This window comes from Plectropomus leopardus, chromosome 8 (genome assembly GCF_026936395.1).
Source record: "Plectropomus leopardus strain MGB_pleo_1.0 chromosome 8, ASM2693639v1, whole genome shotgun sequence".
In the NCBI taxonomy this organism is placed as follows: domain Eukaryota; kingdom Metazoa; phylum Chordata; class Actinopteri; order Perciformes; family Serranidae; genus Plectropomus; species Plectropomus leopardus.
Genome location: NC_142183.1, coordinates 16421498 through 16442029, shown reverse-complemented (window position 1 = coordinate 16442029; position 20532 = coordinate 16421498). Strand labels below are relative to the sequence as shown.

Here is a 20532-nt window from a genome sequence, read left to right as displayed (position 1 = left end):
TTAAAATATGTTTATTTAACTCCATATTGTTATTTTTATTCATTTATTTATTTATTTTAAATGCTAAACAGCCGATGCTCTGTAGATGTCACTTTGTTTCTACATTTTTAAAAACTGAAACAATGGTTCACTCTGTAAAGTACTTGACTTAAGATTACTGTATGACTGTTGCTAGTAAGTAAAACCAAATAAACTAAATGTCCAAAAAAAAAAAAGTTTGTTCTATTATTAATCATTTCAACAACATATCGGGTGTGTAATCTGCACTTAAAAGAGCATTTCAAAGTTACTTAATCTTTAAAGTGCAGCCTGAAGGTGAATCCCCACCTACCTATGGTGGTGATAATGGTACCACAGAAGAAGATGGCGGAGGCCATGTCCCAGCGGGACGTGAAGTTGGCATGAAGGTTGTTCACATCGAGGCCTGCCTCCACTCCAGACACCACTCCCTGCAGGGGAGGGATGTCTTTTATCTAACTTATTTAACTCTTCCAAGTCTGTACACAACAACATGCAACGCAGTAACAGAATCTTAGTTTACATTTTGTCAGAGCTATTTAATTTTACCTTTTGATTTCTGTTTTTTAGCCTCTATTTTCACTGCAGGAAGCAGTATGGTGGCCACTTCCTGTTCACAAACTTTCGCTATTACAGCTAAACAGTGTGTTTCAGTATTTCAGGAGACATTTTAGGAAACTAAGTAAGTAAAAATAAGCAGTGCAGTGACATAATCTTGATTTATATTCAATCATCACTACCTAGTTTAATAATTTGATTGGATTTTGCTGCAAGTTTTACAGACAGACAGAGAGGCAGCTGTGTAGCTTTGTGTCTGCGCTGTTGGCAGCATGGATGGAGGATAATGTGGAGGTATAACCTACAGTTCTAGAAAGAGCCCAAGAGCCATCGAAACTCCTGAAAATGACATAAATTACATAATTTGAAGGAGTTTAGCCACAGGGGGGAATTTAATCACTGGCTAGATGGAGGTAAGTTTACCACAGTTCATCTATACACACTACCCACATTGTTTTCATTTAGAGCTGGTTGAATATTGGCTTAACATCCCTTTTAAAAGATTGTGACCATGTTTACACAGTAAGTGTAAGCGAGATAACGTAATGGCAGTGTGCTGAGTTTGCGCAGTGGTACCTTCAGAAGATTGTGGAAGTCCAGCTCAGTGACACAGGAGTTATTATCGAGGAAGGTGTTCTTAATAGCGAGCAGGTCTTGGTGCGCCAAACTCTCCTGTGGCAGCTCCAGAGTGCTGAAAACAAGTGCACCCATCACCAGGTACAGCACGACCCCCGCCAGCAGAGCTATGAGGGTGGTACACCGCATTTTCTCCCTGTCGACCCCCCCTGCCCCTCCAGGGTTAGCGGGTCAGAGGCCAGGATCTCAGTCAGGATACACCGGGGCACAGCTGGCCATAAACAGGAAGTTCCTTTAGAGGGGTACTGTAAGTATGAGCACAAAGTGTTCTTGGAAGCCTGACAGACTTTAACAACCTTTATTTATAAATTTGTGCGTCAAACCAAAGAGACGGTCACAGACAGGAAAAGTCCGGAGTTAAGCCCCGATAGGTGTAAAATAAATACATGTCAACACATCTGGCAGTGGGTTGCTTGTAGGTCATGTGACGCCGAACATCGATGTTATAGTTTTATACTTCTCCATTACAAGCTATGAGCTCACAAGAGAGATCGAAAGAGAAAGGTGAAAAGTGAAGCAGCGGAGGGCAAGCCAACCTGAATTTTATTTGATTGCTTGGTTCAAGGTCCATGAACACTGGATCCTACATTTCCCAGGATGCAGCTTCATAGCGTCTTCTATAGAGAACACCAGTAAGGAGTCTCCTAAAACCCGGGAATGAATCAGCCTTTCAGCACCTCTGGTTCTACTGTTGCTAAGTGGAAAACGGTGAAATGGCTCAATTCACGATCAAGATCTAATTCAATCCAATATTATTTTGAACATCTAGAAGAGCCGCAAGATTAAATAATTTGAACCCCATTCAAGTTGCTGGCGCAGACTGTGAAGGTCTCCCATGCACTTGCTCTATGGGTCCGATTATCCTGAAGCAGCACTGATAACACGGGTAATTTCACGCTGCAGAAATAGAGCTTTTTTGGCTTCATGCACCACTGAGCAACTTTCATAGGAATGAACGGAGCCCCGCCTTTAATGCTGTATCCAAGTATCTTAATACATCCATGGGAGTTAGACCCTCACAAATTGTAACACACCCAGTCACATATAATCTGAATGACATCATCATGGTTGCTGTTATGGCTAAAGTTATTTCAGATTTTTTCAAAGGCACATTATACCACTGTTCTCAAAGGTTCAGGAGTCCTCCCCATCACTGATCTTGGTGTCTAAAATAAGTGGAAAACTCCTTTAATTCATCAGGCAAACAACTCAAGATACAGCATTTGTTTCCTCTGCATCACACCGTGTTTTAACTGGAACTTGCCGACAATCCCTCCAAAGACAAACCACATTTATAATCCAAAAATTAATGGAAAATAAGCGCAGCATGTTTAGAATTGCGTTCAATGTGATCACACTAAAATGCAGCAATACTGTAAAACTGGAAGGAGCTATTCTTCAGACTTTCTGTGGTTTCTTTTAAGATTGCATTTATGATAAAAAAAATATTGTGTAACTGAGGAAAAAAAGTACCTAAAGAAGTACCTTAAGTCACTGATGTGAGAAGCTCATCCCATGTTAAAGCTCCAAAAATCAGGTGACGGAGAAATCTTCATTTCTCTTTCTCTCTGTATGTGCTCTGCTTTCTCTCTGGGTCTCCTGTGTCGTCAGTGCTCAGGACCAAAGGATTGTGGGTACTTGTCCTTCACCTTCAAGCCACATGAAGACATTTAAACATCACAGAACACAGAAACAAACAAGCAAACACATGCATGTAAAAATGTTAATGTAGAACTTAGAGGAGCAGAGCAGCTCTAAGTTGGCAAACGTCCCCGTCTCTCTCAGCAGAGCACGAGTGGCGTTAAGCGAGTGTTCCCACTGTAGAAACTTTGTCATAATAACCAGGGAGGAACTGACACACACCAGGCCGCCCTGCCAGCGGTCTCACAAACGATTACACTCCAAACATACATCTCGACATTAATCGAAAACATGTTTATCTCTTATCTTCATTTGGCGTCTAATGTTTTCTTTGAACTGTGTTTACATTTGAGACACACACCAATGACTTGGATTTAGGAGCTTTTTGTTCTGGGTCAGCTGGCCCCGGTCGTCTCCACATGGACCCTGACAATGTTCTGACATTTCCCAGAGTCTGGCCGACTGTTAGCATTCTGCACTAATGGACTGTTGGCTTCAGTTTGTGTGGACAGTCTTGCTCTCTGGCCCCGGCTTCAGCACTGACAGATATTATTAGTTATCACTGTCTAAACCTGCGCTGGCATATTTTGATATTTTGCTAAGATATTGAGTGAGGGGAGCTTAGGACTGTGGCTGTCGGGTGGTGAGCTAATCTTAAATTAAACAGCGGAGGCAGGTAGGATATAAATCATGAGGTGAGCTGTTTGAAAAGAAGCACGAGGCTGAGAGAAGATGTATTGTTTCTCTTCTCTGGTGTACATTTAAGGCAGGTGCATCAGGAAAATCTGCCCAAACTGTGAGGAACTGCAGAGAAAAAGACAGCTACAAAACTTCTCCACTACGTGTTTTATTCGCTGGTTTAACAGTCATGAACGCTCCTTTATCCCTTTGAAACATGGAGTGACATTACTTCTCTTGTGCTACCTATTAGACGCCTTTCACAAGTATTTAAACCCATGTGAAGTCACAGGGAAGACACATGGGAAAAAAGGCAACGAGCAACTTGGTGATAAATGCCCCACAAATTGCAAGAAATTAGTAGATTTTAAAAATATCTTCAAAAAGCTAGGGGATCATATCTAGGGGAAAAAAGCCAGGAAAAATTTATATTTATAATTATCCAAATTACATATTGAAAAATTATGTTACATACTTATCATTTTTAAGCACTGTTTCCAGGTTGTTTGATTTGTTTGTTTGTTTGATTGTTTTGTTTGTTTTAATTTTTAAAAAAATTTTTTGCAAAAGTTTAGGGTTTTTTCTTTTTAACTTGTTACTAATTTCTTGCCAATTTGGGTGTAATTTCTTCTTTGCTCATTGCCTTTTGCCATGGGGCGGGTGGGGGGCGGGGGGCACAAAGCCAACTTTGTTATAAATAAAAATAATTTACGTAAGTTTTATTAGTTCATTAAAAATTACTGCTTTGGAAAACAAACTCGATTTTTTGATGCCATAACATTCAGACATGTTTCATTAAGTCTGCTACAGATATATAAAAATGATACATCTGTACTGTTTAGGATTTTTAAAGATTCAAGATAGAATACACATTTAAATAAGATGAATTTTCATCTACTCTGCCTGCGTTTTGCATTGTCAGTATTTTTTGCACAGCACTACCCATAACAAATTCCAGATAAGTCTTTTTGGATTTGAAATTTACACTTAATTGATAAATAACAGCATAATAGTAAAGAAAAGAATAATATTGTTATGTGCATGGATAACATGTTGCATATTTCTTAAGTCTTTTTTTGGCAAATAAACAAATATACACTTGTTGATGCATAGCTAATATAAAATGAATAACTTCTTTATTTGTTCTAATAGTTTAGTTCAGTTTATAGTATTTGTAATATTTTCTATATTTGCCACCATCATCAAATATGCAAGCTCAGTTTGTGACAAAGAAAAGTTTATATGACGTCACAAGAGAAGAACAAAAATATCTCTTTATTTTCTATTATCGTATTTAAACAAACAGCAGTGGGATTTGGTCTCCCTTCCAGAAGTTTTAGGTGGCTTATTTGGGGTGTCCAATTCACGTTTTTTTTATTGTAATGTGGTTGTATTTTATTCTGTATTACTATTTCTTTGACGTGTGAATAAAATTAATGATGATGAGGAAGTAAAGCTAACATCAGCAAAACGTTACTGGATTTTAGTGACTCTATCGTTTCTACTGTACACCCGTTAACCAAAAGGGCCTGTTTGTGAACGTGACTGTCTCCTTTCTGCCGGAGAAAGAAAACATTTTGACCCACCCCTTTATCTCTGCTGACAAACCCCCAGAGATGAATGTGACTGTCTGCAGATGAGGATATAGAATCAACCAGAAAATATACAGTGCTGGGAAAAAGTCCTTTAGATACAATTATACCGCAAAGTATTTGCCTCTTTTTTCAATGACCCAGCACTGACGTCAGAGGGAGATCACAGGTTACAACTTTTGGTTTGCTGGTTTCATGGTCTGGGAAAGAATGATCTTCAGAAATAATGATAGGACTGTTTGTGCTACAGAAGTCACATAGAAAAAGATAAAGTAGCCAACATTTTCCTCTAGGGCTATAAAACTAAAAGATCATATTCCAATTAAGCGCTTATCAAATGCAGAAGCAGCGCTCCTAAGAACAGATGTCTGCAGCTTAAAATATAGATTTGAGCTAAGCTCCTTTCTAAATTTTGCACTTAAATTACTGTGTAGTGTCAGGGTTGAGAGAATTTATATTGGCAGGAATGTAAGAGCAGGGGATTGATCATCTCTTTTTAAATCGGTGTGACAGTCTGCTACTATACTTTGTAACGTACTATTTAAACAAACAAAAAAAAGGAGTTTTTTGAGAAAAGGCCACACATGCAAACTGGATCTACAAACAAGAAGCATGCATTATAAAATAATTTCTGCTCATAAAGTGACAAACAACAGAATCAGCCCCTTGAAAAACACTAATGTCGTAACTTAGACGCCCCCCCAGAAAAAGGACTCTTGCATGTCTTACCTTCAGTTTGGAGAACTGTTGCTATCCAAGTTGGTCTCATGCAGTGTGCGTCGTTCTCTCACCATGCAGCACTCAGCGAGCAGCTCTGTGAGAGTGTGTGTGTGTGTTATGAAAGTGCATGTGTGTGTTTTCTCCTTGGAAGGTGTTTCCCCATTCTCGTGACCCTACATCACTCTGACAGAGGAGATCGTAGGAGGAGGAGGAGAAGAAGAAAGGGACAAGGCATGTGAAGTACATCACAGCACTGCAAGTGTGATTAAGTGCCATCACTGCAGAGGAAGAGCAGAGGGCCCCGGAGTTTCCTGAGCTGGACGGGGGGGGGGGTTTGCTCTCTAAATCCTCGACTTTCCAATCTGTCTTTTTGGGAAATAAAAGGAGACACTTGTTTCTTCAAAGTCAAAGTTATGGTCCACACAGTTTTCTTCCACTGGAGGATGATTTGAATCATGAAATAAAACAAACTTGGGACTCTTCCGTCGACTATTTGTCTGCTCCTTTAAAGCTTTCAGCAGCTTCTCAACAACGTGTTCATGACCAAGAGGCAAAGGGAGACAACTTTGGTTATTGCAGAAATGCTTATGCGATTTAGCAAAGATATTACACTTAAGCACTTTGAGGCGCTCTTCGTTGGACCAGAGCGCTCATTTAAATGTCCGCCAGCAGAAAAAAAAAAAAAAACTCAGCTGACAGCAGACCAAAAAGGCCAAATGTCATAGCATGAAATACAGAGTACACAGCCAAACTCCTCAGACTCAGAGGCGCTGAAAGATAAATTAATCCAAAGGAGAGACAACAGTTAAATTAAGAGCAAGCTTTTTATTCTAGCCGCAAACACAACACAGATACATTCACCTCAAAATGTCCAAAACAAGGCAACAAACAGACAGTGAGTCCGACAATCCCTCCTCACTGCAAAAGGACTATAGATCCCAGAGATATGAAGGCAGCTCATGGGGTGTGTGCGTGCGTGCGTGCGTGCGTGCGTGCGTGCGTGCGTGCGTGCGTGTGTGTGTGTCTGTGTGTGTTGGCAAAAAATGGCATTGGCATTGAGTCAGGACAGTTCTGACCGAGTCAAAAAACCAAGGCTGGAAGAGAACGATTCTACCTCTAAGTAAAATGTGAATATTAAAAAAAACAAAGCAAAAATCACTCCACACTTTTAACACAAACATGTCAAAAACCTCTTGCTGCAACAGTCTTAAATGACACTTAAAGACAGCTCAGCAGCGTTTTATAACATCGTTTTTTACAAGTCTGTCTTAAAACAATACTCCCACGCCAACATGTGAAAACCAACAGAAATACCGGTCGCTTTCATGGTTGCTCCGTTCCAAACTGGGCACAAAGACAATGTCTTTAAAAAATTTCAGCGTAATTAATCACTAACAAAACGCACAGTCTAATTTCTGATACTAATATGAGGCTTCAGTTGGACAAATCAAGCACACATTTTCCAAAATTTTTAAATCTCTTCTGTCTGAGTATTTAAGTGCATGAGTTGTCTGGAAAAGGTTCTCTTTTCATTAAACCAGGAGGGAACCGGAGGGTGTGCGTTACACTTCTGCAACTCTGTCCCAATATCAGCAATAACCACAGTATGAGTGCAGTGTGGCGCGGCGGCGATGAGGTAGCCTGTTGGATACACACATGCACTGATGGGCCTGACACACCAACCCCACGGTCAGCCGTTGGTCAGTGTCAGCGTCAGGCCATCGGTGTGCATCTGTCGCTCTAGCTTCTCTGCACCATTGGCACTTGTTGGCCCTTGTCAGCTTTTTGGTCAATTCAGCACGTTCAAACAGCCAAAAAGGTTCATGAGTGAATTCAACAGGGCTCCTACAGGTTAAAGAAAGTGGGATTTAAGGCTTTTTAAATACTTTTTTAAAGCCACTTGGAATTAAATTTAAGACCAGTTTTACAGCAGCCAAAACTAAAGGAAAAAAAAACATGAACTGACATCAGTTACTTAGGGAGTTACTAAGGGAGACTCGTGCCAAATATTTATTTTCATTAAACATGAATTTTTGGTGACATTAATGCGAGAGGCATGATTTATTATTTTGAGATTTTTTAATGCAACATCAGAAAAACAATTCAGGTTCCCATGTCTTATCTTTTTACAACTTTTGAAAGAACTATTTAAGAAAATGTAATACCATTTAAGGCCTTATTTTTATATTAAAGGATTCAACACCTCTGAAGACCTTTCAAGGATCCGAGGGAACCAGTGATTAATCTACACTCTGATTGGCTGTTCAGCTCTGCGCACGAGAAGAGAAACGGAAGTGAGAGAAGTAAACAAATGACCAAAGTCAGGAGGGCGTGAGATAGAAACAAACTTATTTTAGGTAAGACTATTTTATAGCCACTGAGCTCTTTAGCAGAGACAGTTTGTTATTGTGAGATGACACAACAGTCAGCCTTCGTTGTCACTAGTTCTCTGATGTCTGTTCACTATGGCTGGGCCTTAACGTGCAAACGACAACGGACCGGCTTACCACAACAAACCACAGACAAGCTTGGATAATAACACACACAGAGAGGACTTCATTCTTTTCTCGGGCCGCCATTAGTCCACTTTATCTTCACATAGAAAACAGTAGTTTGCTCCAATATTAATGCTCTGAATATCGCATACAGAAACTTTAACTGCTCCACAGATGAGGAATGGCTCAAAGACGATTGTGAGACAGCCAGTTGGACAAATACGCCTTTTGAATTAACATGTGAATTTACAGTCCCGTTAGATTAAGCTGACTGTACTAGGGCTGGACCCAAATATTCGGATATTGAGGTATTTGGTAATTGGGTAGGTATTCTGAATGATGATGATGAATGATCACTTTACCCAACTGTTATTAACGGATTTAATAACTGAGTCGAGCCATTTCTGTATCGGTGTGAGCAGCACCAGAACACAAACACAGGAGCCCCCCTGCAGCACAGAGCAGGAGAATTACAATATCTTCCATAATGAGGACACTTACCATTTCAAAAGCACAACGAAATTTAATGTCGAACACTGACAGTTACGCAGTACAACAATCTGTGTTGTTTTTTTTCCTAACTTCACAAACTACAAAGTGTCACTACCGCTGACGAGCAGTCGGAGGCTTTTCAGGACAGCCCTACATTGTACCACTTTCTAGTGAAACCAGGCCTAAACTCAGACTGCTCACGTTTCATATTAGCCGCATTAGAAAGAGGACTATGGATTTTGTCCCCCTCGCTTAGAAAAGGATTGCATTGTGGCCAGTATGGACGGTAGAAACTACTACGGCCAGTATCTTTTTCAGAGTACATTTGGGTACGTGAGTATAGTTTTAAGACAGACTGCGAACCTATCCTTTAAGTAACTGGTCAAACCTTGTAAGGAAGAAAAGTGGTGAGATCCTCAAGTTATACGGCATAATATAAACTGTACAGTAACTTCAAACGTATCTACAAAATCTACAGTGTACATACATGTGGGCTACTGTTGTCTATGTCACAGTAACAAATGTGCAAGAACCAAAATCTATCAAAACCAGTCACATCACTTAAATAAATTATATCTGATTAAATACAATAAAGCAACTAAATTTATCTGTATGCTCGGCTAATAAAATAAAGCTTCAAATGATTAGTTTTTGGTAAATTCAACCACTGAGTGCTTGTTAGTGTAAGACAGTGAAGTAAAGCAGCAGGAGGAGGAGAGAGGGAGTGCAGTGTGTATCACCATACATGGAGCGGAAACCAACTGCAGGTTAGACTGAGTCATAGACATGTGCTCGCCCCTCTCTCTCTCTCTCTCTCTCTCTCTCTCCCACACACACAGATACAAACAGTAACATCAAGATGAGGACACACATGTCCAGATTCACAGCCAACGTCTCACACACACTCTCTCTACGCTTTCACACAATTTTTGTAAACACCGGCCTTCTACTAAAACACATTCAAGTGTCCATAAATAAGCCACCTCAGGGATTAAAAAGAAGAAAACACATATCACATTTCACAACAGGCCTCTCTTGGCTTCACCCTTTTGGAAAAAAAACAAGTCAAACTTATCTTGACAAGCACTTGTTAGAAAAAGCGTCAACAAGGCACTGAGTCATTCAAAGCAGGTTGAAGCTAGACCTCATAACTTACTGCTGCTGAGACACGAGAACCTAAACAGTCCCTTTGGAAACGTGGTTGTAAACTTCAAATAAACGTCAACAAACATCACTAAATCACTGCCTCTGCACTTAAATATACAGGTGGCTGTAAAGTGACAGTGCCATGATGGAGCGCAAAGTCTCCACACAGCAATTAGAGCATAAACTAGTGATCATTAAGACATTTTAGATCTGCCACAGTGGCAGTGTTTGTTGTGCCAGTGCAGGCCCAGTTACCTGCACACACATACAGATGTCCATGTGTGACAGCAGCACCTTTTAAACTGCTCCTGTCTTGGTTTGAAGGTCTGAAGTCTGGGCCGGAAACTGGCACCAGCCACCAGGCAAATGCTGGTGAAATAAGCAAGTGTCTGCTAGACCACTCCCCAGCTAAACCCCAAAAAACAAAATGGTAATTTAATGTGTGGCTGGTAGGTTTTAAGTTTATTCCCAACCCTGTCTGAAGTGCTTCAGGTTGCTGGTGACTGGGGTGACCCTTTATGGTTGCTGTCGTCCATCACTGAGGTTTATTGTCAAGCCACAGTGATCAGTTCTTTCCATTACATCTGTAGGAAACCAACATACAAAAACACGCAAATGTAAGACTTTAATTTAACCAAATAAAAAACAAAATAATAAAAATTCAAAACAATATTTTCACTTGTTTCCAGGAATTTTATGGAGACTGTGTGAATATATTTTTAACCTTTTAACTGGATTGACGTCAGCTTTCCTGTACTGCGTTCAGACACCAGGGATGAGTATTTAAAAAGAGCTAATAAAAGAATGGTCAAGTGTCATGGAGAAGACGAATTTGTCCAAATAAAAGAGTATAACTGATTCTTACAAATAATACATAATATCAAGAATTGCATAAAAGTTCCTCAGAAATATCAAGACAAATTATATCTGATGCAAAATGCAGAAATACTCATCCAAATCCCTCTTATCACACAAATATCCTGCAGTTAAGTTATTCACTAAATGGATTATATTACAGTTCACCTGTTGTTCTCTTATTTTTATACATCAAATATATTATGAAATATCCATAAAAGTCACTTAGTCAGGGGTCGTCAGTTTACTCGATGACAGTAAGGGATCCCCTCAGGAAAAAGGTTGCGAACCACTGGTCTAAATTACATACATAATAAAATGTGAAGGCCACGTCAGGAACTTTACAAGCCCTGATATTATCATATTTAAGCATAAAAATGTGTGGACAGTGAAGGTAAACTTTTAAATTTCTCAGCTGTTGAGGTACAAATTCTACATCAGTTTTCTCAGCGTCTTTGAAGGTTACCTGTAGTTGTGTTTTAATCCGTCTCCTCCTGTTTCTCATCTTTTGGAGAGACAGGTACGACAGATGTTCCCAACAAACCTCTTCTCACAATGTAGGGACATGACGGACCACTGGGGATGTCGGCAAAACCTGCAGGATGAGAAAAGAGAGACAGAAGAATATATGAGAGGATTATGAAAAAGCAGATGAAGGACAGATTGTGGAAGCACAAAAATAAAGGAGACATGAACAGAGGAAGCGCAGAGAGAAATCATTACCAACGGCGAGAAGTCATAAGGTCACGCAGACGATTTAGACACTTGTTTTTGGTATCTCGACTAATTTTATACCCTTAACTTTTTAAAGTTTTGGCTTTCACGGCAGGGCTCTCATTTTAATGGTGTAAATTCTCTGCTCTTTTGTTTGAGCTGTAAGAATGGAAAGCCACATCTCTCCCATTAAATTTGGTTAAACAAGTATCCTATAACATGAGTGCTTTTACATGCATCCAGTATTGAGATAGGAGTAGGGCTGCAACAGTATTATTAAATATTAAGTATTAAAATATAGCAGTATCACAGTCTCACAGGATTACACGATAATTACTATTATCAGTTACAATCAACCTTAAAGAAATGAAAAAAGAAGTGTTTTTTTTCTGGTTGAACCAATACTATAATAACTCAAACTTGAACCATAGTTTTTAATGGAAGTATGAGTAAGAGTCAGTCAGACAGTTAAGGAGGAAAGTAGATTCACCCGAGCAGTTTAGATTCTCCATCCAGCTGCTTTTTTCCTCCTTATACTTTAGATAAGTAAATGTACGTTTTTGTTTTCATACGACTGCATACATTAAAACCGGTATGCCACTGCAACCCTAGATATGAGAAATGGGAAAATGTTCACCTGAGCTTACCGCCAAGACTGAAAGGAAGATACTTGTCTAAGTGGAAAAATATGCCTCCCAACACAAACAAGTCTGTTTGAGGGCACTGAAAAAAAACATACTTGTGTGGGGGCGGCTGTGGCTCAGAGGTAGAGCAGGTCGTTCTCTAATCGTTCTCCAGCCAACATGTTATGGTATCCTTGGGAAAGATACTGAACCCCAAATTGCTCCCGATGCTGCGTCATCGGAGTGTGAGTGCGTATGAATGGATACCGAGTAGCAGGTGGCACGTTGTACGGTAGCCTCTGTCACCAGCGTGTGAATGTGTGAATGTGACAATGTAGTGTGAAAGCGCTTTGAGTGGTCAAAAAGACGAGAAAAGCACTATACAAGTGCAGTCCATTCACCGTACTGCATCTCGTTTATTTTCCTTTTAAGGTGCAGAATGCAGAATTGTCAGTTACTGTTTGTAAACAGTATCGCCGGCAAAAGTGAAGGATAACTTCAGATGCACTCTGCTTGATGCTGCATCTGCAATCTTTGGTAGTTTTCTTTTGGATGAATACTGCTTACTGTCTGGCACCTGGTTGCTACCTTTATTTAAGTTCTGGTTGCTATGGGGGTACATACCCATTAACATCCCAAATACAGCAAAATAAGGAGAAAATAAGAAAATACGCTGTACCACTTTTAGTGACTACTATTGGGGTTTTTTTGGGGTTTTTTTTCTGCATAGTATATCCTTTTTTTTAAGGTGCATTTACGCAATTCTACACAAATTTAAAATTACTCAGGCATGATGTTTCAGGTTGTCAATTTTCCTTTTTTTTCTCTTGGCAAACTTTCAGCAGACAAAGTTACCTTTCATGACGACTTCCGGCAGTCCATAGGGTTCATACTCTGTGTCATCAAAGGCCGCCGAGAGCTGCGTCCTGTTGCGGCGGATTCTTTCAGCCAGACGGGCCGGGTCAGCTGGGATGGGGAATGAACCCGCAAACAACATTTTGTCTCTGAGCTCTGCTCCCTCAGATAACGGGACAGGAGAGACAGGAGGGGATTCCACTAACTCCTCTTCATCTTCCTCCTCCTCAGTCTGAGTATATGCACAGTGGAGTTCAGAGGCTGTGGGAGCCCTGTGAAGAAACAAGCTCTCCTCTGTTTGACTGTAGACACTTTTCATTTCTGTCCTAACACATCTGTCTGAGGAATCATGTGTTGCTCTGGACGCATCTTGTTTGGCCTCATGATTCGCCGGGAAACACTCCGGTGATTTTGTCTGCTTTGGTCCTGAAACTTTATGGGAATCTTTGGTGGCATGTGGTGGACCCGTTTTCTCAGATGCCATTTGGATAACTTCGGTGTCTCTCTTCTCTTTGGGTTGTGTCTGACAGGTGTTTGACTGATGCAAGATGTTGATCTCCTGGTTTTCCTTTTCCGATTCCTGAGTAAAGAGAAAAACACAACGATTGAAGTCATAAATCCATATATGAGCAAAGATGTGTGTGCAAAAATTGTCAACTATAGCAGTTTTCTTAATTTTCCCGTGTAAAGACAAGTACTGAGGACAGGCAGGGGATTTGAGTTGTGATACAATAGGAAAAACGCTTCATAGTTTCCTAATAACTTCTTGGAAAGACTTAAGTACTGATAACAGAGAAAATAATTTTCTTAAAAGAACAGCTTTATCTTAACATCTACAAAAATGCAGTCATTATTTCTTTATCATTGAAAATATTTTTCTCCATAAATGTAAAATTGTGTAGTTTCCTTAGACAGATTTCACATTTTTGCATGTCCTTCTAACCTGCTGTACACTGGGTTACACTGCAGTGATTTGGAATAATTTCGTCTGAAGCGTACCAAATTAACCGTCTTCGTTGTCTCTATAATTTGGACCAAATTACACAGTTATTTCCAAAACATTTCTGAGTAAATTCTTAGGAAATTACATCCCTGGAAAAACAAATTTGCTCCTTTCAGATGAACTAAATTTAACTATTGAGGGACTCCTACTAAAATATTCTATAAAACCTTGATATAAAAGGCCTAAAACTCATAGAGTGGTCTGGTATGTAGGTGCGTGATGATTTAAATCATATCACCTCGTCAGTCTCAGCATTGTTCTGATTGTATTCCTGGAGTGCTGCAGTCTTTTTAGAGGGATGGAGACTCTTTGGTTCAGGGAGGTTGCTGTGCTGTAGTCTTGTGGCAAAAGAAGAACAAAAAAGTCAATTCAAAGCATTAACGAATAAAGAGTTATTGCCATATTTTTCATCCTTTCTGGAGGCCTGGTACGAGTGTGTTACCTGGAGAACAACATGCGGCCCTGCAGTTTGTTAGAGGAGCAGGAGAGCAATAACTCATCCTCTCTGACAACAGTCACGTTACCCCGACTCTCCTGAACGCCCAGGTAAGGCTCCTGAAACTGGGTCGTCTCATCGGTCTGCTGCGGGTTTGACTGGGACTGTCTGACAGAAGAGACCTGGTCCTGGGTCTCAGACTGGTTATCTGAGCCGGGCGGGAACTGGTCAAATGTTGGGGCTGGTTTGGAGGCCAGTCTCCACATAGCAAGCTCCTCCGCCTGCTGCTGTGTCTGAGCTGAGAGAGCCTGTAGCCTCATCTGCAGCTCCTCCACCTGGACAGGAGGGGAAGGACAAGACAGACTGAATTAAACGCACATGTCTCAGGGAAAATATAAATCAATCTCTGTACAGTAACTCAGTATAAAAAGGAAAATTCTTATGCTACAGAACATTTGATGGAGAAGAAATCAAAGTAATGTCTTCCTTTACTGATGTAATATACAGTACATCTATGAAATAAAATAAATTAAATAAAAGAGGACAGTTTCAGTTTCCTAATGGTGACTACCCACATCTACATCAAAAAACTCCATTTAATTTCCCTGTGTGATTAACTTATTAAACATTTTTACTCACTCTCCTTCAGTAAGATATTATTGCCGTGACCATATTGCTAACCCGTGATTGCATTTTCTAACATTTAATAAGATCTGCATAACGACTGTTGTATTCTATTTATGTTTACTGTCTATTTCCGCTCTGCATGTCTGCAAGTAATGCTTAACTGTGTGTTGACGCTTCATTTTAAGCGTAAGAATCCTTGTTTGTTATTGCTGTTTTTATGATGTCCTGCTGTCTTTGTTCTGGTATTTTTTTTTATCATTTTAAAGGTTTCATAACAACTTGCCAATGGACTGCAGTTAAAATTAGCCATCTGGCTAACACTGGCACATTTACAGAACTGTTGATTAATGTATGTTGTCCTTGTAAATAAACTTAATAGAAATGAAATGAAAATAATACAAATAGGTAGTAAACAGTGACTACCTGTTGCTCAAGGCGGTTAATATGAAGCTCAGACCCTTCCTCCAGCTCCTCTTCAGCCCCCGAAGTCCTCCCATCTTCCCTTTCTAAATCTCCGCCTTCATCATCACTCCTCTTCACATCCTGCAGCAGTGACTGCTGTGCGTCAGTGGTGATGTCATTCGGCAGACTGACTGACCTCTGCTCCGCCAAGCAGGACAGAGCATTTCCTGTGTTTGGGCTTTGCTTGACCAGGTCTCCTTGGTTTTCACTGTCCGTTTGTAATGCTTCGGTCCTGGAGTCTGAGACAGTCAAGCCCTCTATTCTTTGTTTGAGCAGCTGATTCTCCCGTTGGAGAGCGAGCAGATCTGCAGCCACATCTGCTCTTCCTACATCTTGACTGCCCTCAGTCAACCCCGTCACACAAGACGACTCATTGTTACTTTGAGTCTTGGCCCGAGAGCCTGGATGCTGCTCCGCTGACCTCAGTACTTCACTGTCTGATTTGTTATTAACAGGTGTTGGTCTCACAGCATCTGACGTCACAACCTCGAGCTGATCTGCATCTCTTTGTGCATCAGAGTCAACAGAGTCTGTAGTGAGGACAGTGACAGCACCCTCCTGACACCCTGAAATCTCCACCGACCTCTCGGCTTGTTTTCCATCCTTCACCTCTTTGAACGTCATGTCCTCTCTGCTATTCCTGTCCGTCTCTTTTTCAGTCTTGAGTGCATCCAGCTGCTGCTTACAACGCTGCAGTTCCTCTCCCTGGCTGAGGAGCGCACTCTCCTTCTCCTGCAGCTCAGCCAGAAGACCAGAGATGTGCTGACTCTGCTTCTCAAAGGCCATGGTTAGCTGCTTTGTCTGACGTGTCACCTGAGCGGAAAAAACAGAAGAATAAAGAAACGTGTAACTATCCACTATAGCCAGAGCTTCACTGTGTTTTAAGAAGTGCTACACAGCACATTTAAAAAAAAAAAAAAAAACATGGAATGCTTTAGTTTTAGTGTTGAAAAGCCTCTGTTGAAAGAGCTGTATGCCTCCTTTATTGAGTCAGTTCAAAGAATTAATAATATCTGTTGATTTGGTAATCTCAATCTATAAACCAAAAGCTTTCGAGTAAATATTGGGAATGCATGCTTTAAAGTTACTGCTGTACATTTAAAAGATAAGTAGGTCAGGGACACAGAAAAAAAAGCCCAGGTTATCTGACTCCCCTCTCTGTGCCCTGTACAGAAAGATTTTATTTGCTTCCATTAGGGTGGGAGCTTACTTCCCTAGTTGAAAATAATAAATACTGTATTATAAGTATTTTGTTCTATCAGTTACTGGGTTTTAAAACAGTATGTAATTTGGCCTGGTCCATGATTTGTGGCTTTCTTTTTCTCCCTGCTTTCTCAGATAGGTTTAGGATTAGGATTGTTGCAAATTAAATGATGTACTGATACTTTTTATCTGGACCTGGAGTGGATCATGTGTTGTCCTGTGTATATGTATGCGTGCGTGCATGTATTTGTTTTGTTTGCAGTTCATCTTGTGTGCTACTGGACTCATCCGCCTTTTATTTTTTGTTCAAGGACCTCTCATGGTTGCTGTGATTCACAATTTTGAAAGAAAAAAAAACTTTTTATTGAGTGTTTTATGACATTAAATGCTAACTGCTCACTACTCCTAACCGGCTGGTAGGGGCAACAAATCATCATCAACAGCTGCTTCATTTTGGAGTCTTGTTTCTGCTACAGACAGTGTACTTGGCGATCATTTCAGTGTTGGCAGATTCCTTGGTTGGCACTGACATTTTACACCACTGGTGTTTAGGGTCTGTTCCTGTCCAGATTTGCAAGCCAAGGCAAGACAGCTGTGTTTGTATTCATTCAATCAAACATTACAGCAGTGGTCGTTTAAAGTAATGATTCCACTGCTGTCCTGCATACAGGCTGGACACACAGCCTGCACTGCATTCTGTTTCCCATCATGCAGATCTTTAATTTACTGATTGCACTTTTCTAGTTTTTATTTATTGCGATTTTTATTCAGTGTCGTACTTTCTGTATTTTTTCAATTGACTGCTGTTTGTAATAGCTCTGGGGGGCATTGCTACTCTACTCTACAGCAACAGAATGGCTAACGTTTTTCATAAAACAGCTATAGAAACAAATTCATGTTTAATTTTAACATGTCATATCTATTCAATAACAGCTAAATTTATTGCATTGCAACACCTGTGTCATACGGCATTAAACTTAGTTTAAGTTGACTCCTCACAATCAAAGAGCTATGATTTAGAATATGAAATAGTTTTCTTTACACCTTATTTCATATAAATTGTTTTACTGTGGCTGTTCAAGTGAAATATGCTGAACTTTACTTACCTGGCTCTGCAGGGCCTCCAGTTTAACCTGGTTCTGGTTAGCACGTTCTGTCTCTTTTGCATTCTTCTTCCGTAGGCGCTCCACCTCTTTTGCCAAATCAGAGGAGGCAGGCTCACCCTGGAGGTCTGAAATTGACCTTCTTTGGTCTTCAGGTTCAGAGGCCAATCGACTTGTTTGCCCCTCATCTGACAGAGGTGAGCTTTCTGCATCTCTCACTGTTTGCTCTTCCTGGATGAGATCCACTGTGGCCTGAGATACGAGCATGTTGCGTTGGTTGGTGGACTGGCAGAAGAGGAGGTGCTGTTCTGGTGAAGGGAGGAGCGTGTTGTCGCAGCAAACGATGTTGGAGTTAAGCTTATCATCGTGGAGAGTCAGGTACATCAGCGGACTGTTGACAGCGGAGAGTTTGTCCTCTTTCATTGAGTCTTTTTCTCTGCTGCGCCTCAGTTCTTCTAATTCAGCTTTAAGTTCTTCCAGTTTCGAGCTCAGCTCCTTCTTTTCATCTGTGTCCGTGTTTGTTATTTTGCTCCTCTCCTCTTCCTCTCTCTTTCTTTCTTCTTGTTCTAAAGCCAGCTGGGCTTTCACCTCCGCAAGCTGTTTCTTAAGCTGCATATTAAGTTCTATCATTTCACTCTCCCTGTCCTCTAGTGTGTTGTTTTTCTCCTCATCCAGCTCCTCCCTTCCCCTCCTTTCTCTTTCCTCCCTTCCTCTCTTCATCTCGGTCTCCAAAGCAGCCACTGCCTTCCTCAACCTCTCGGTCTCAGTCTTCTCATTCTCCAGCTGCATCCTCAACTCCTTGTCCTGCCCGTCCTTGTCCACAGCCTGGCTGGCACGTTTGCGGCTGAGTTGTTTGAGCCGGGTCCTGGCTTCTGTCTCGGACCGCCGTTGGGCCTCCAGGTCCTCGAGTCGTTTCTGCAGTTCTTCGCGTGCATCTTGTAGCTCTGAATGCAGTCTGGCATTCTCCCTCTTGAGGTCTTCAGTGGCCTTGTGTGAGGGAGTCCTTTCAGCAGACGGCTTCAAACTGCAATGATCACCATCCATGGAGGTGTTGATGGGGGTATCAGCAGCAGAGTGAGAGGAACTACAGAGCACTGGATCCGATGTAGAGTGCTTGTTTGTCCCAGAGCTGTCACTCTCGATCACCTCATTTCTCATTGTGTTCTCTTCCTCGTTAGTTTTCCTTCTGATGTGCTCTGAGTCGATGCCTTCTCCCGGCTCTCTGTCAGAGGGGTAAGATGCTGCAATCTCTGCCTTTCTCTTTTCCACATCCACGTCCTTGTCCCTCGTCTGCTCTGCCAGGGTGGTGGCGCTGGGCCTGTTGGTTTGAGTTGACGGTCGAGAATGAGGAGAGTAAGAAGGCTGAGGGGAGAAACTTTGTCCAACGGGGCAAAACTGGACAGGTTGTAGTGTGGCAGCTTTTTGCTCTGGAGTTAGAAGACACACAAAAAGCAGAATAAAGGATGATGTTTTAACTACAGAACACACATGCACTAAAAAAATAATAGGCTGCAAAAAGAGCTTATCTCTATTTTTTTAATGAACACATGCATTTCAGGAAAAGGTGTTAGTGTTTTGATTTAAGAAAATGCACGACATATCATTGACCAGCAGGAGGCAGCACTGGGATGAGAGGGGAATTAACAATGTCAAGCACTCATAAGGGCCTTTTAACTTTAACAGGGTTGGAAATTAAATCAAATTAAAATTAAATTTGTCCACCTCCCACTATGGCATGTGGATTCCAAAATCTACCAGCCACTCAGGAGATTGCCATTGTTTTTTGGCTAGTGAGTGAAGAAAATACAGCAGCCACTTAGACATATTACCACCTTTAATGCTGATGCTTATTTCCAACCCTGCACTCAAATAATCAATGTCAATCTCTTTAAGGGCAAACTCCACTGGAGGACAGCGACTCAAGCCTGTGTCAACAAGTATTTGCCTGCTGTAGCGTGTTCAAGCAAGGAACTAATTCCCTATCAACTCCTGACCTCTGACCTCTCCTGACCTCCCTGTGGAGGGAGGAAAGCAGAAAAAAAATCTCTCTACAAAAACTGTAGTTCAAAGACATACCACATTTTCATAAATTACCATCTGTAAATATCATATGACTGATAACGCCCATGGATTTTTCCTCTCTCCCACTCACAGCTCACTCCTCACCCTGCAGTTCTTTGAGGAGACGAAGGGCGTCGGCTCGGTCCTCTGCTAGTCTCCTCCCCTCCTCCTCCAGAGCGCGCTCTCTCTTCCTGCTGTGCTCCAGGCTCACTGCCACACCCTCGGCCTCACGCAACGCCTCCTAAGGAGAGGTTAAAAATACAAATGAGGTGGATCTAATCCAGTCAAATGGTCAGATTAGTTGCAGTGATCCGTTCTCAGTTGAACCTCTGTTTTGAAACATTTGAAATATTTCTCTTTTGACATAAAACCTCCACGTCAGACTCTCGTCTACCAGATGTCCATGATTACACTAGAAGAAGAAAGTATAATTCTGCTAAAAGTCTCATTTTAATATCTTCACCTGGGATGTTTCGTATCAGTGCAGCAGAACTTCTAGATAAGTAATGACTGTGTGGGAGCTGGAGTATGTATTGACAGTTACTTATAAACACTGTCACAGTAGCAAGACAAACAAGCCACAGATGAACACATTATTAGTGCAGATGTTGCAA

At 41.1% G+C, this 20532-nt stretch overlaps 2 protein-coding genes across 4 annotated transcripts in view; both read right to left on the bottom strand.

Moving 5' to 3' along the window:
* The window catches only part of LOC121948496 (uncharacterized), a 45233-nt gene extending 39144 nt beyond the window's left edge, over nucleotides 1-6089 (bottom strand). Inside the window, exons 1-4 of the mRNA XM_042493896.2 lie at nucleotides 5853-6089; nucleotides 2698-2861; nucleotides 1153-1457; nucleotides 332-449 (exon numbers count right to left, since the gene is read on the bottom strand). Coding sequence (XP_042349830.1) covers nucleotides 332-449; nucleotides 1153-1341 — 307 coding nt within the window. The 5' untranslated portion in view covers nucleotides 1342-1457; nucleotides 2698-2861; nucleotides 5853-6089. The remainder of the gene's footprint in view (nucleotides 1-331; nucleotides 450-1152; nucleotides 1458-2697; nucleotides 2862-5852) is intronic.
* A 559-nt stretch (nucleotides 6090-6648) lies between these two features.
* LOC121947855 (uncharacterized) overlaps nucleotides 6649-20532 on the bottom strand; it is a 29418-nt gene continuing 15534 nt past the window's right edge. For all 3 annotated transcript variants that reach the window (XM_042493008.2, XM_042493007.2, XM_042493009.2), the window contains exons 12-19: nucleotides 20024-20159; nucleotides 17861-19284; nucleotides 15513-16364; nucleotides 14469-14797; nucleotides 14265-14364; nucleotides 13024-13603; nucleotides 11298-11426; nucleotides 6649-10560 (exon numbers count right to left, since the gene is read on the bottom strand). In XM_042493008.2, the coding sequence (XP_042348942.2) occupies nucleotides 11311-11426; nucleotides 13024-13603; nucleotides 14265-14364; nucleotides 14469-14797; nucleotides 15513-16364; nucleotides 17861-19284; nucleotides 20024-20159 (3537 nt within the window). In that variant the 3' untranslated portion in view covers nucleotides 6649-10560; nucleotides 11298-11310. The remainder of the gene's footprint in view (nucleotides 10561-11297; nucleotides 11427-13023; nucleotides 13604-14264; nucleotides 14365-14468; nucleotides 14798-15512; nucleotides 16365-17860; nucleotides 19285-20023; nucleotides 20160-20532) is intronic.